Below are 14,944 nucleotides of genomic sequence, written 5' to 3'. Positions count from 1 at the left end.
CTGTGTTTCCCCCACGATGCACCTCACCTGAGTGACGGCCCTGATGACTTCGTTCATTCTGGCCTGATGCTGGGAAGACTCCCCCGACTCACACTTCAGCTGTACAGGAGAGCAGACAGACTCAGACGGACAAGCCAACCAACCCCATAACTGCTACAGAAGGCACAGGACTGCGATTTGCGATTCCACCTCCCACCAGCACGTCTCAAGCATGCCTGCAGCATGCAATAAACATGCAATAAAATATCTACAAACATAGTCAACTTTAAATAAAATCCCTTTCTTCAGGGTGACCTAATGGGGGCAGTGCACAGGCATCTATAAGCATGCTCAAAAACACACCTAAAAGCACCAAGAAATAATCTGGCACTAGATCCGCAGAGCACATAGCTGATACAAGTTCACCCCCATGTGGCCAAACAGGTGTACTGCATATGCCGCCACCACCCAATCCAACCTGATCGGTCAGTCTTCACGCCACTGCTTAGACTGATCTAGGACCATCAGAGAGACACAGCAACGTACCTGGATGAGGGAGCTCTCCGAGCCGGCTAGCGCCACCAGCCCATTCGCCGCAGCTAGGCGCTGCATGGTCGGGCAGCCCTGTTCAGGGAACACGGCCCCTGTTAGACCAGCAGATGGCAGCACAGAGACAAGGAACTAGGTTCTTAACCTTTTGGTCTTACACCCTCGAATCAGAGCTGGAAAAGTTTAACTGAAATGTGTTCCCGGCAGTGGAGGGATATGGCAACCATGGCGAACAACCAATAAGGAGACAGGAGACCGACAGCCAATCAAAACACTAGGACCGTGCTGGCGCAAGGTCGAGGTCAAAGGTCGGCACACCTCAGCAAGCAGGATCTTGATCCAGGCGGCCAGCAGCCGGCCATGCAGGTCCTCCGCCTTGCCGTGACCGCAGCTGGACAGACCGTGAACGGTGAGGCCCAGAGCCAGAGCAAAGCCTGGTGTCTAGAAAATGGGGAATAAGGGTTCGAACTAGTGACCAAAATTACCAAAATTATCGCACCCCTGAGCAAAATTACCATAAAAAAAATCTTAGCAAATATAAATACAAAAGCTGTCAATATGTAGCTGTATAAAGTTCATCTTATGAAGAATTACAGAAAGACAAACAGTGCCCCCCATAGGTAATGCATGCACACTGCAGTTTCTCGAATTAATGCGCTGTTTCAACATAGAGCAACAATCAGGTATCCAAGTGGGGGCCCCCCCCTTTTAAACACAGAGCTGTAGAGCGCTATGTAAGCCATAAACACTTGAACTCACCCTCATATAAATATTAGAGCTTACACACAGATTATGGGATCGGGGGGGGCTGATTTAGTCTGGACGGTTCAGACCACAAATGTAGTATGACGGGGCATCGAACCCTGATCCCTACTGCTGGACACCTCGCTTTTGCCTGGACGCCTTACTGGAAAGGTTCCACAAGTCCAGTTAGTTAAAGCGAAATAATATTTCCAAGGATGAGGCACGCAGCCCCGAAAGCTTTTAGCGCAATAAGAACTTCATCCGTAAGACGTTAAGCCGCTTTCGTGCCAAGCGAATCGTCACTGCCGCACTGATGTTCCGCCGTGAATCGACGCGTCGTTAAAGCCCTGATAATCACATCCTACTGCCGCTAACCTCTAGCAGGACCAAAAGCAAACTTCCCAAAATCGGATTCGGGTTTTTTCAGAATTTCGTAGGAAACTGTTGCATTTGTAATCGCAACGTTCTGAACTCGCAGACGCGAAGGTCCAGCTACACAAAGCTACTGCTCTCCCTTTCCAGAGACACCCGTGCCCCCCCCCCCCGGCCCCTGCCCCCTCCAGACGTCAGCAGGTCCCAGGGGATATCGGGGCGTCTGCTTTTATGGCTGCGTCTTTATAGCATGCCACGGGCCTCTTACATACTGGATTAGCGTGATTAACCAGGCTGTCGCCCCCCGGGCAGCCTGCCCCACCGCTGGGGGGGGGCTCACCTGCTGGCTTTCCTCGGTGATCTGTCGCAGGCTGTTCATCACCTCGTCCGCGACGGCGCCGTCGATGAGCCCGGTGTTGAAGGCAGACACCGCCATACAGGCCACTGCATAGGCCAGGACCTGGGCGGGAGTGTTGGCAGCATCCAGGAAGTGAGGAAGAGGACGAGGAAGAGGAGATGAAGCACTTAAAGGCCAGTTGGAGGGCACAGGTCCTAACGCCGGGCTTTTAATACCGTGTCCATAACACTGGTCACTGAGAAGCTCAAATAAAACAGCTATGATATAGAGGAGAATTAGCTAAACTGGGTGATATAATGCACACCCGATGGGTATATGCCAGTGAGGTCTGCTTTTAATAAATGAACAGCTCAGAAAACTCTCCAGTACACGCAGAGGAAGATGGCCGTCATATTCACATAAAGCAAAGAGATGTTGGCGTCGCAGAGCGAAGTGTGGTGGGGGGGCGGGTTTAGACAGCACCTCCTGCACCATTCGGCCGCGGCTCTCGCTGTCCGCCAGCTCCTGCCTCAGCCGCTCCAGCCCCAGCACCACGCGGGCTCGATCCTCGGGCCGGCCGCGTCTGCTCAGGCTGGATAGAACCAGGCCCACTCCCAGAATGCATCCCGTGCTGCAGGCAGGCGGGTGACAGAGAGAGAGAGAGAGAGAGATTATATATGCTACATGTCACGTTAGTATCCGCCTCAAATTTTACTGCACCACAAAGGACTGAACATAATGTACTGCACAGCTACCACCACTGGGGGGCAGCACTTAGCCTGTACTGTGGACGTCGGCTAGGGGACGGAAACGCACTTGTACTCCAGGCTGCTGTCAAAGCAACGGGACTCCAGGGTGTCCAGGGAGCTCATCAGCAGCTGGGCCAGCTTCTGCCCGGAGACCTCACTAAAACGGGGGGGGGGGGGGGGGGGGGTCACCATGGAGACATGACACACGGCAATAAGCGGGAAGCAGCAGAGACAGAGAAGAAGGAAAGAAAACAAACAACCAGGCAGCTCCTCAAAGCAAAAGACAAGCAGACAATTAGCCAGAGCAGACAGGTAACCTCGGCTTGGGCAGTGTTATGGTAATATGATGTACCACAGAATTCCGGGTATATATCGCAGTATTTCAGGTATATACCGTGGAATTATAAAAGCTTACATTGCTTTTGAAAATACTGTCAAAGTACTGTATACCGCAGTCTGGATGTTATGGAAGTATTAATATTTAACACCAGCCAGGCCAAATGGTCCCCACGACATCAAAATAACAGCTTTTTAAATCAGATCATGGGGACATTTGGTCCCCACAATGCAATACACACACACACACACACACAGACACACGGCCCACCTGACCCCCTCCTCGTGCAGGCGGCACAGGAACATCCCCAGCGCGAGGCCTGTGTGGAACTGGACTGCCTGGGACTCGTCGGCGGCCGGCCCCCCCGGTAGACCTGACTCCAGGGTGCCCAAGACCTGGAGCGCGGTGTCCCTCTGGGAGGAGAGCAGCACGGGGACCAGCAGCGACAGGGCCAGGCAGGCGCAGGACCGGGCGATGGTGCCGGCGGTGTTTCCCCCGGAGTAGGACCTCTGGGAGACACAGCACAGGACGGCCCTCATCCTCAATTAACCAGCATGCACTGGTGCGGCCCGGGACCAGGCACCAATTACCCGTGGGCGTGTCTGTCGTCCACTCGCCCGCTTAGCTCCATTTCATTTAAAAGCCCTCGATTCCGAATGAGTGATTTCGCAATTTCAGAGCAGCGTGTTTTTACTGAACCAGTTCGGGTTCCTCCTCAAGGTTCCTCAAGGTGCACCGTTTGACCTTCAAGTCCCCGTTCTCAGGCCACCGAGCTGCCAGAATCAGTGGCAGTCTTTGTGCGGCCTTGCACGCCCGGAATTCTGTCTCCCAGTAGCTGGAAAGCTGAAATCAGCAATCCTACTGTGAGAAAGCCAGCGTGGGGGTTTTCCTGAACTACCTGGGACCTGACAAAGATCTCTGAACCCACGAGCAGCTCCAGGAGCAAATCTGCAGGCAGTGTCTGACTGCCATCTACCCATTCCGCATTTTGTTTCGCCTGCAGCAGCTGCTGAGGCCGTTGGGGGGGGGGGGGGGGGGCAGGGGTGTCAACACCACCACTGTTTCTCACCCCCGTCCTCGGGGACCCGCAGATGGTCCACGTATTCGCTCGCTCCCAGCTCCCTGCCAGACAGTCCACAATCGGGTTCCCCGAGGACCGGTTTGAGAAACAAGGGGTTAGCGCACAGGTGTACAGGGCGTACAGAACACAGGTGTCGGCAGCGGGTTCTCGGAACCTCCTGGGAGGGACCAGGCCGTCTCAAACGGCAGCCAGACGCGAGGTTAGCGGCGTTATCGAAATTGAAACGGTCGCCCTGAAAAATCCCCAGCTAAATATAACGATTCTCTGCACAGCACCTGCAAATAATTCCAGGCAGAGGAAAAAAAATACATCTAAATGGTCCAAAGCAGTAGGAATTCACAGAGGAGCTACCTTTGGTCAACACCTTAAATTGTCCAGCTTGGACAGGACCCAGTGAGAGGAAGAAGAGGAGGAGAGGGTCTGTGTGTACTCACGTGCTGGAACCAGGGGAAGACGTTGGCACTGGGCTGGTATCTGCTGCTGACCACGCTCCACAAAGTCTCCAGTACCATAGACATCCAGAGTCTGGCGGGCAGGAACTCGGAGCCCACCTAGAGCAGCAAGGACACGGACGGAGTTAGCGCACGGGTGTATTCTCACACGGAAGGAAAGCGGCCCACTCCACCAATAAGACAACAATGGAGAATATCCAAGAAAAGGAAGTGTGCATCAAGCAGGCCTTGGGTACCGTGACATTATCATCAACAATTTAACAAAAGACTGGAAGTCTCATTCTCTGGAGCGTTGGGCCTGGCTGAGGGGAGAAGTCGCAGTAACTAGGAGAACCCAGCAGGGCGGCGCTCTGGGACTCACCTTAGGGTCGCCATCCGGGTCAATGGGGAGGGTGCTCTCATACTTGGCCAGCGTGGCTGCCAGGCCACTCAGGGCCAGGATAGAGTTCCCCTGGACCACAGGACCATCCCTGCGGGCAGATGGGGACCCACCACACCTACGTTTAAAACTAAATCCTGCATCACATTAATGGCACACGCACAGGACAGGGTACTAACCTGGAAATACCCCAGATTATTTATAGACTCTTTTCAAATTTAATCCCATTAAAGTCAAAAAAGAAAGAAAGTACGGCCAAATGAATGCATGTGTATCCCTTACTCTGCCTATCGTTTGGTTACATTCAAATCTGTGTAACACCCTGTGACTAATCATGCCATTTGTGGACCAGACAGGTACTGTGTTGTAAATTAGAGAAAAATGCTCCAAAGACTGGCATGCCTCATGTGGGCAGTGTTGGTGGGGGGGGGGGGGGACTAGGGGCGCAAAAGCACTCACTTTGCTGCAGACTTGAGAACATCCATCAGCTGGTCTCGGACCCTAGGGACAGCAAAGATGGGAGGGAAGCGGTGATTTAGTGGGACTAATCCAGGGGGGGCGGGGGGGGGCAATTCTTCACCCCGCTATGACCGATCACTGGGACTCTCCAGACCCCACCCTAACTGGTCCTTGCACGTATCTCGGTCAGCCAGTATTTCACCAGCGCCGGCTTAGATGAGAAGACCCAGGGATGAATTACGATGCAGGGCAAGAGTACGCTAGGGAGGAGAGGAGAGGAAGATCAGATGGGAGAAAGAGTGAGAGAGAGAAGCTGCAGGGATCCTCAGTCACTTTCGGTGGCTCCAGAGGTCGGGGGGGATGAGCCAGGGCCTCGTTTAAGATGGACGTGGGGTCACACTCCAGTCGTTAGCCCTGTTGGCTGTGCTACGCCGACAGGAGGCGCTGCTGGAGAAATGAAGGTCTGAAGGTCGGCTCAGCCAAATCTCCAATTGCTAAGGTAGCTGGAGCTTCCCTGTGGCATCACGATTCTGAAAAGGAGGTGCCTGTACATTTCAACCCGCTGGGGTCGACGGCCATTGCAGCCTCGTGTATTTCAGGTCATAACTCGCTGAAATCTTACTGTAGAAACATGAGAAAGACGCTGACTAAATCCGTAATCTGTCTTCTTTTCAAAACGTCCACTGTCGGAAGTATTAATTTTTAAAATGAGGTTAAATTGGCAAAAAAGTAAACCATCCAGATACATCCCCATCAGCGCCATGAAAGGGGGGGGGGGGGGGTGTCCAGGTGTCAATGGCTCATTCATACACATGAGAGCTTCTACATATTCAATGGAAGGAGCCAGAAATAGTGACATGGGTTCGGTTTTTCTTATTTATTTATCCAACTGAATGTTGCATCTACACCATTTATTCATCTTCATGTAGCCAAGACTTTGCTGATCAGATATCTGGGATCAAAACAAACTGGCAGCATTGCTTACTATGTACTTTTATAATGTTTCTGCAAGTGTTCCAAACTGCATTTTGCAATGTCTATACTTTGATGTCAAATTACAAACTTCACATAAATCTGACATTTACAAAATACACTAAGATTGAGTTTAATGCCAAAACAAATATATAAGAAATAAACCTAATTCATGGCAAATAAATTATGATGTCAAATAAAAAAAATGTGTGACCATGCCCCAGTCAGTGAAAGTGTTCCCTACCCCTAGACCCCAGAGGGTTAACAGTGACCTTACACATGGCATCCTACCTAAGTATGCTCAAGGATTAGAGGGTTCTCAGAGCCATGGTTTAGTACAGAGTGAGGGAGACCCTGGTTCTGGGAGCTGGGGATTAGTACAGGGTGATTGGGTTGGGATCCTGGTTCTGGGAGCTGGGGTTTAGCATAGAGCGATGTAGACCCTGGTTCTGGGAGCTGGGGATTAGTACAGGGTGATTGGGATCCTGGTTCTGGGAGCTGGGGTTTAGCATAGAGTGATCTAGACCCTGGTTCTGGGAGCTGGGGATTAGTACAGGGTGATTGGGATCCTGGTTCTGGGAGCTGGGGTTTAGTACAGAGTGAGACAGACCCTAGTGCTGCCTGGGTTTAGTACATAGTACTGGTGCTGGAAGCCAGTATCTTACCACAGCCAGGCGTTGTGGTGCTCCACCTGCAGCTCCTCAGGGCTGCCCTTGCCCTGCTTCTGCAGCATCTCCAGCTCTGCCCGCCGGCCCTGTCAAACCATTGTGTCAGGGTTTCTGTGAAATCCGGAACTTCCCATTATTCCACCCAAGGTGGTTCACAAGCACATGACTGCAACACTTAGCCGTTAGTGTTACTTAATGAGCCACAAAAGGCTTGTGCTTTTATGGACACAAAGCAACAAAATGCCAAAAAGTAAAAAGTAATTTAAAAGCTGCCCTTTGAGGAGAAGGCTTAATGCTATGCACCCCCACCCTACCCTTCCCGTAATTACCTGTAATATGGCATGGTAGGCCCTGCCCATAAACCCGAGCCAGGCCTGGGGGAGGAGCAGGGAACGGTGCCATTCGGACGGCTGGATGTTCACCTTGGGGGACACACGTGACGACCCGATTAGTCAGAGCTCCAAAAGTGCCAACACCGGCACGTGCCACCAGGTGGCACCTCTCCCTTCCTCGCGTCTGGCAAAGCACAATGCGAGGCTACAAAACAGATACTATCGCCGGGCGTGACAAAACGCCGGCTGCGGGCCATCGCGAATCTTAATTCCTTTTACAAAGGTCGAAAGTTTAAAGGAGACGGAGATACGTCAAAATGAGGCGTAGCGTAAATACATTTGGGAAACATCTATAGATATAGATGGGAGTCTGAACGTGGTCCAAGGCTCAGACAGCTGATGCCATCTCATCCTGTCCAATCATATACTGTCAAAGGGGCAGGAAAATAGGACATCCTCAATAATAACGCCCCCTCGAGGAAGAGCCCCAGAATTCTAGGCTAAGTGACACACAGCAGGCCGGGCCAGTCGAGCTTTCAGAGCGCAGGTTCTCTCGGGTGTCCGCTGCACACGGACAAAGACGGGACGAGCCCCAGTGGCCACGGCCGGCCCACCCTTCTGGAGCTTTCCGTGCTCCCTGGAGCAGACGGGCCTGCCTCGCCGTTGCCCCCATATGTTGGCCGAAAACCAGACAAAAGGCGCCGCGTTGGTGCAACTCGGCGGCGAAGCAGAAGGCACTTACGAGTTGCTCCGCGTTTGGCTATCGGCGCACGCGGCCATCTGACGCCGCCAGATCAGACAAACGGCTAGCCAGGCTGAAATGCGACGGTAACCTTCCTGGCTACTGACGCCGACCTGCCTTGGCAAGCTAGGAAGTCGCAGTGCGTCCAGGAGGGCGGCGACGTTGAGCACCGCCACAGTATTTACAGTAAATAATCCCAGAGAGCGACTGAAACACAGACGTGTACAGCGCGTCGCCCAAGGCGGCTGCTGGCCCTGCCTCTCCCTCCCTCCCGCTATGACAAATGGCCTGACGGCCAACTGAAACCTCACGGCCCCTAAAGAGCGGAAAAGAGGCAGACAGAGGCTTCTTCCGACAGAGACTAATGTGGGGGACATTAACCTGGTCCCTCTCCATTACTCTTGTGACAGGACTCCAGCCAAGAAGGCAGCAGCCTAGGAAGGAAGGGGTTATCGGGACCGTTCCGGGAGAGTGTCTCTTCTGAAGGCTGCCGTTGGCTTTGGATGCAAACTGGCCTTGGGGAATTGGGCCAGGAAGGGGTGGGGGGGGGGGGGGAGGGTCGAGTGGCACATTGGGAGATGGACACTAAAGACAGGGAGCGCTAAACATTTCCCAGGGATCTTTTTGTGGTGCGGGGGTAGGGAAGGAAGAGGAGCTTACCTCGTGGATCAGCGTGGCCAACATCTGCTGGTAGCTCCGCCCCCGGCTGACCAGGAAGCGGCTGATTGGTCGCCCGTCCCGGTCGGTCTGCACGGGCAGCTCGTAGCAGAGCAGCAGGCCGGCTGCAACGCACAAGGACACGGGTGCTGCCAAAAAGCCCCCCAGGGGACGCGCCTCTCCCCGTCTGCACGGCCTAATGCGTAACAGAGGCCAGGCTGTGGCACCACCTCACTAACAAAGGACGCGCCTGAAAGCTTGCAGCCATTCTCTTCCCCTTTCACACCAAAGAGGCCCATTTCCATTACATTCCTACTGGCGTGAAGGTCTCTGCCTGGGAGTCTTACTTAACAGCTGTTTTTAAAGTCAAATCAAGATCTTTCCCATTATAATGGCTGATGGGAGAGAAAAGCGCAAACAGGCAGGAATGATTGCTGCAAACTCGCTGCCAGCATAGCTTAACTCAAACAGAACCCAAGCTACAACCAGCGGGAGGTGGTGTAAAGCATCCAGTCCCATTTCAGAGGGGTATGACATTAATAACTGCCATGTCCTGCAGGTACAGACATGTCCCTCCCCTGAGATTTTCCTTTTGCCCCTCCTAGAAGCATTCGATTGATCACAAAAACATTCTTTAGTTTTTTTTTTTAATTTCAACTGATTGCCCAGGTTGGTCATATAATAACACCTTTCACATAAATTCTCGAGAAAGAATCAGATAAATTTGTGCTGATGCCCAACTACAATCTCCGACTGGCCCCCTCCACCAGGCCTGGGGGGGGGGGGCAGTTGTGATCGCGATTCAGTGGTGCTCACCAGCGAGGCCAGACTTCAGCCCAGGCTGCTTGTTCCTCTCGTGGGTCTTCAGCATGAACCCGGGAATCCCGGCCACCGCCTTTCCCTGGTCCGAGCGGAGCGAGCCGCCCCCCCTCAGGACGGAGTGGTACACCCCACGCGGCATCTGGGCCATCTCCTGCCTCACCAGGGACGTCAGGAAGCCCTCCAGAGCTGTGTGGAGTGATCGCGTTAAGGGTCGAAGGTCAGGCTCACCTCCGACAGCATGGCCACACACAACCCCCACAAGGGCGGTAGGAACATAACTGACAGGAACATAATTCCGTATCGGGGCAAATTAATCTACAGCCCGTGCGACTATAACAGAATGTGTCACGACGAGATCCAAACATGAAAAATTGATGTCACGGGCAGAACGCGGACAAAGCGCACTGTGTAGAGTGAAGGCAACAGCAGATGCAGGGAGGTTAGGGCGAGAGTGGTGGGTGGGGCCTGAGGTTCAGCCAGAGGACGGGGGGGGGGGGGCGTGCCCAGGGACTCGTACGAAGTGGATCAGCCACTGGACACGAGCCCGGTGCTGTGCTGGCGATCTCCGCTGACACAGATGGCAGAGATTGCCAAAAGGGCAGGGGGGGGGCGGAAGCACAGCTGTAAACCATTCCCCCCCCCCCCATCCTGTAATGAGGATGCCCTCCAGTCAGAGGGCAGCCCCGGTCCCAGCAAGTTCAAAGTTAATCTCCCGCCAAGATGCTGACCCCAGGTCAGGATCAGGCTAGGTTTGGTCATTGGGGGGGGGCATGTTGTTAAGAGGAGGGGGGGGACATGGCTGGAAGGCAGACTGCGCTGGACAGGGGTGAGCGGGCCCATTGTTTGGGGGGGGGGGGGGGGGAATCTCCGTGTTGACAGGACTGACCTTGCTGGGAGATAAACATGCGTCCCCCCCCCCCCCCCCCCCCCCGAGAGCTGATAATGCTCCCCCCACAAAGCCGGATCCTTCACTCTTTATTTACACAGCTGCCTATTACCATCACCACCACAAATATCACAAATTAGAATGGATTCATTAGTAACGATGAGCTTTGATTGGGTGGGGGCTCTGATTGGGCGGGGGCTCTGATGGACACCGCGTGCCGTTCGAGGTACGGAGCCGTATGTCTGATGGAACCTAAAGAAGCTGCGTCCTTACCCCAGGGGTACAAATGCAGCCCCCCCAAGAAGCACATCAAAGGCTGATGTATTTGTCCTGACCCCCCCCCCCAAACACACACAGACAGACACACCACGGTATTCCAGATATGCGTCATCCTTTCTGGTGTCTTCTCATTTGCTTCGCCGTTGCATTTTCTTTCACCACTAGCAGCTAGAAATGACTCCATGGTTCCAGCAAACATTAACAGAGCATCTCTCCCACTGTAAACTATCATTATGCTACGAGTCATAACAGTACAATGGAGACTGTCTCTTTTACACATTTCAATTATGTTCATTTGTTAATGCCCCGTAATCTGTGCAGGCATTTAATGTGTTCACATTATTTTTAATATTTCTGAAAGGCACAGTTTTAAAAGAGATCTGCCCCCAGCTCAAATCCCCCCACAAAGTTTAGTTTTTTTCCCCTCAGCAATTCCTTTGTGCACCACTAGGGAGGTATACCCCACCTTAACTGGATAGATGGACAGACAGAGACACATAAATCACCACCCACATGGGTGGTGATTTCAGGAGATAGCGGGGGCCGACCGCGGACAGAACAATGGGAAGGCCGCTTTGTAAACACACTCTGCACTCGCCTTATCACCTGACAGACGTTAATAGAAACCCAGGGCCCTGTGCCACAATGCAGTGACATAAAGGGACACTTTTTATCAGCGTATATCGAGATTGTCTGTCACCTTCATTCACCTAAGCCCTCCCGCCCCCAGTTTCCATGGGGGGTGCAGAGCAGTCGGGTCAGTCCAGCCTGCGTGTTACGGTGTTAGATTTCAGCACAGAGAGAAACAGGGACATGGGGAGTCCCTCCGAGGCCCCCATGCCGTATCCCCCCCCCCTCCGAGGGTAATTAACACTCCCCCTCGGCGATATGGCACATCTAAGTGCCAGAAACACACCACCACCTATGTGCTGAAACAAGGGGTGTGGTCAGAAATTCTGGGTCCACCCCCTGACAAAATCACCTAGTTAGGGTGCATTTTGGGGTCCCTATAAAGTGTTGGGCACACAGAATCTGCCAGGGTCCCCATGCCCCTTCCCTGATGCCCCCTGCTGGTGGAAAAACAGGGCACCTAAATGGACAGTGGGGGGGAGGTGAGAAATGGTGTCCAACATCACCCTCAAGGGTCGGCCACGACTCTGGCATTCAGCTTAAAAGCAGGCTGCACATTCAGAGGTACCAACCGCACATCCCAATGTATATCTATGATGTCATCGCTTACACACCTATTCCTCCAATCAGGAACTTCTTATTTGCTGATCACCGGCTAAATTATTCAAGCAGTGCTGACTGCACAGTGGCATGGCAAACAGCCCCTTACATCTGACTCTACACTTCTCAGGTCCCAAGCCCGGAATCTGCCTCCCCCACCCCCACCCCAGCATTACCATGACGACACCACTCCACCTATCAGCATGGTCTGTGATTTATGGCCATCCGCTGCGGACACGGGGCCGAATGCTGGCCAGCCTGGAGACAGGTGATCGGAATTCCCCCAGTAAAAGCACACAGGTAAGCGTTTTCTGATTGAAGAGGCGCTTTCAGCTGAAGCCGGCAGACCTGAGTGAACTGTCACGGGTGTGAGGAGAAGCAGCTTGATGTAGGACGGCCCTGGCACTGACAGGTCTTCCTCCTTGTCGTCTTCATCCTCTTCCTCATCGCTGGTAGGCTCTGGCTTGGGTGGCCTTGCCTGTGAGAGATGAATTATGATTAGATCAATATGAACCCTAACTGGTTACAATAGTACATGATAGTACTTCACTATTACTAACCCCTGCAGCTGTTGACAGTAGGACGGACTTAGGAGTAAGTAAATCACTAGTAAAGTGCCCTTCAGGCCTAATGACCAGTGCTTTAAAGCTTTGGAGATTCAGGTCCTCTTTCTCTGGAGGTGACCCTTTCCTGACATCGCCGCTTTGAGATTCACCGGCAAGACACCCGCTATTCCAGGCAGAATCCCGGCAGCTGGGAGACCAGCGACCCCGTCGGGTCCGAGACAGACGCCGACGTACTTAGGTGCGAAACGTTGGAAAGCCTCCCAAAGAGGGGGTGCACACACATCCAGTGTCCTGAGCCTGAATCATGAACAGCCAGCAGGCTAATAAACATGCGGGTGTTAATGGCTCTCGAGGGTACAGTAATAAAATGCTGTATACATAAAAATCACAGCCAGGACATTATGAGCGCAGTGACAGGAGGAGGAAGAGGAGAAGCAATGTACGGGTAAAATAGGACTTGGCACGTAAACACCGCGGCACTGGATTCAAAATTCCCACTGAGAGGAATTTCATACGACGACAAATTAACGGTAAGTCACTGTCAGCAGGCGACATTCCCGATGAATCCCTGCCGGACTTAAGGCTTCATTCCTCCCTGTACCCCATGTTACACAAACAAGGTGATTATATTTATTAGTGTACCAATTGATTTGGACCACAGTGCATCAGCGCCGCGGTAAACGTTACGGAAGTTTGGTTACCGGTTCAGGTAGGTGCAGGACGGTGTGGTCGTTTTCCGGGAACACCGCGAGGGCCCTGTAGCCAGCACCCGCCACCTCCGGGTCCTGGAACAAAGCGCCCCCTTGTGGTGACTTTCCAAGCTCCCATGACCTCGAACGATCTCTTTAAACACCGGACCACAGAGAGGCCTTGTCATCGCTAATAGCCACAGATGTCTATTTAGATAACGCCAGCCCGTATTTTTAACCGCGGAGAACCCCCAGTGTTCGTCATAACTTGCTGTTGGGCTCTGGGGCCGCCGTTAACGGAGCAGCCTCGACATCAATGAACTGCAATTTTACGACGACTTAAAAAAAAAAAAAAAATGACAGGTAGTTTTGGGAAAACAGGAGGACGCTGCACTGTCTGTTCCATTCCTTTTAGAATAACAGGAAACTGAAACCACTCTTACTACATGCTCAGGAAAGGAATTAAGACTCTTACCTTACTGAGTGCATATGCCCAGAGGATACTCACTACCTGTGCTCTGAATTTCTGAGGAACATAAAAACAGAACATTTCAGGGTGTATAGTGGAAGAAAAGGAGTTTGCAAACAGTACATAGATGAATTTTTAACGATCAGTGTTTCCTATTCCTGCCACTATTCATCCATTCATCCATCTTCCAATTCCGGATCGTGGGGGGGTCGGGGGCCTATCCTGGAAGCTACAGCAGCAAGGCAGGGAACAACCCAGGATGGGGCACCAAACCATCACAGGTCCAGTCACTATATGTTCCCAAACATAATTACCTCATTTTTACAAATAGAGAATAATAATTACAGTTTTATATTATTCATTTACACAGCGTGATAATTAATGTTAATGAGCTAATTACCGGGCTTCTCCTGGGCCTTGACCCGATCGCATGCTGACAAGGCCTCACCTGCGACCCACCATGGCTGGGAGAGAGAGGGGGGGGGGGGGTGATGATGGGCCAGTACCTCGTAGTCCTCTGTCTTCACGGACAGCTGGGGCACCAGGGAGAAGATCTCCGCCAGGCCCTTGGCCACCAGGGGGCGAGAGTCGCAGGCCAGCCGGGGGGAGAGGGCGGCCCAGGTGGAGCGGATGTCTACCACCTGGTAGCAGATGGCAGGAGGGGGCGCTTGTATTGGGAGGGTGACACCAGTGACATTGAGCGATGCTGAAGTGTGTATGGAGAGGGTGGCAGTGTCGGCGGGGGGCGAGGGGGGCGGGGGGCACTGACCTCGGCCCGGCAGAGCTCCCGCAGCCCCTGCAGCGCCAGAGCCACAGGGGCGGCATGCTCGCCTTCGCTACACCGCGTGATGGTGTCTGTGATGGCCGCCAACATGTCGCCTCCATGCTGGTACGGCCTGGGGGGGGGGGGGGGGGGGCAAGCAGAAAAAGCCATGAGACAGAGACTGCTCACTATCACCCAGGAAAAGCCAGACTAAAGATGCTCACGGAAAGTGCCGGTAGGCAGTGAGGCCACAGAGGAGGACACAGATTAAAAAAAGCACCAGTGAGGCACATTGACAAAGCATCCCCCCATGCGCCCCCCCCCCTAAATGGTAGAATCTTAAAAGCACCCCTAAAATAGGCACCACACAGAGCCCCAGGATCATCAGTGTTCATGTATATTTCAGGAATAGCTGACTGGTTACACAGTCC

General features: G+C 53.0%; 1 protein-coding gene across 3 annotated transcripts in view; it reads right to left on the bottom strand.

Annotated features, from left to right (window-relative positions):
- focad (focadhesin) overlaps positions 1 to 14,944 on the bottom strand; it is a 48,949-nt gene that overhangs the window by 13,342 nt on the left and 20,663 nt on the right. For all 3 annotated transcript variants that reach the window (XM_072697710.1, XM_072697711.1, XM_072697712.1), the window contains 19 exons: positions 14,520 to 14,646; positions 14,257 to 14,391; positions 13,757 to 13,807; positions 13,294 to 13,377; positions 12,375 to 12,504; positions 9,626 to 9,817; positions 8,813 to 8,934; positions 7,408 to 7,500; positions 7,076 to 7,164; positions 5,439 to 5,480; positions 4,962 to 5,070; positions 4,583 to 4,699; positions 3,338 to 3,576; positions 2,798 to 2,887; positions 2,465 to 2,612; positions 1,985 to 2,104; positions 847 to 969; positions 526 to 603; positions 28 to 99 (listed from right to left, as the gene is read on the bottom strand). In XM_072697710.1, coding sequence (XP_072553811.1) covers positions 28 to 99; positions 526 to 603; positions 847 to 969; positions 1,985 to 2,104; positions 2,465 to 2,612; positions 2,798 to 2,887; positions 3,338 to 3,576; positions 4,583 to 4,699; positions 4,962 to 5,070; positions 5,439 to 5,480; positions 7,076 to 7,164; positions 7,408 to 7,500; positions 8,813 to 8,934; positions 9,626 to 9,817; positions 12,375 to 12,504; positions 13,294 to 13,377; positions 13,757 to 13,807; positions 14,257 to 14,391; positions 14,520 to 14,646 — 2,161 coding nt within the window. The remainder of the gene's footprint in view (positions 1 to 27; positions 100 to 525; positions 604 to 846; positions 970 to 1,984; positions 2,105 to 2,464; positions 2,613 to 2,797; positions 2,888 to 3,337; positions 3,577 to 4,582; positions 4,700 to 4,961; positions 5,071 to 5,438; positions 5,481 to 7,075; positions 7,165 to 7,407; positions 7,501 to 8,812; positions 8,935 to 9,625; positions 9,818 to 12,374; positions 12,505 to 13,293; positions 13,378 to 13,756; positions 13,808 to 14,256; positions 14,392 to 14,519; positions 14,647 to 14,944) is intronic.

This window comes from Paramormyrops kingsleyae, chromosome 12 (assembly GCF_048594095.1).
Source record: "Paramormyrops kingsleyae isolate MSU_618 chromosome 12, PKINGS_0.4, whole genome shotgun sequence".
Lineage (NCBI taxonomy): Eukaryota > Metazoa > Chordata > Actinopteri > Osteoglossiformes > Mormyridae > Paramormyrops > Paramormyrops kingsleyae.
This window is presented reverse-complemented; position numbering and strand designations above follow the sequence as displayed.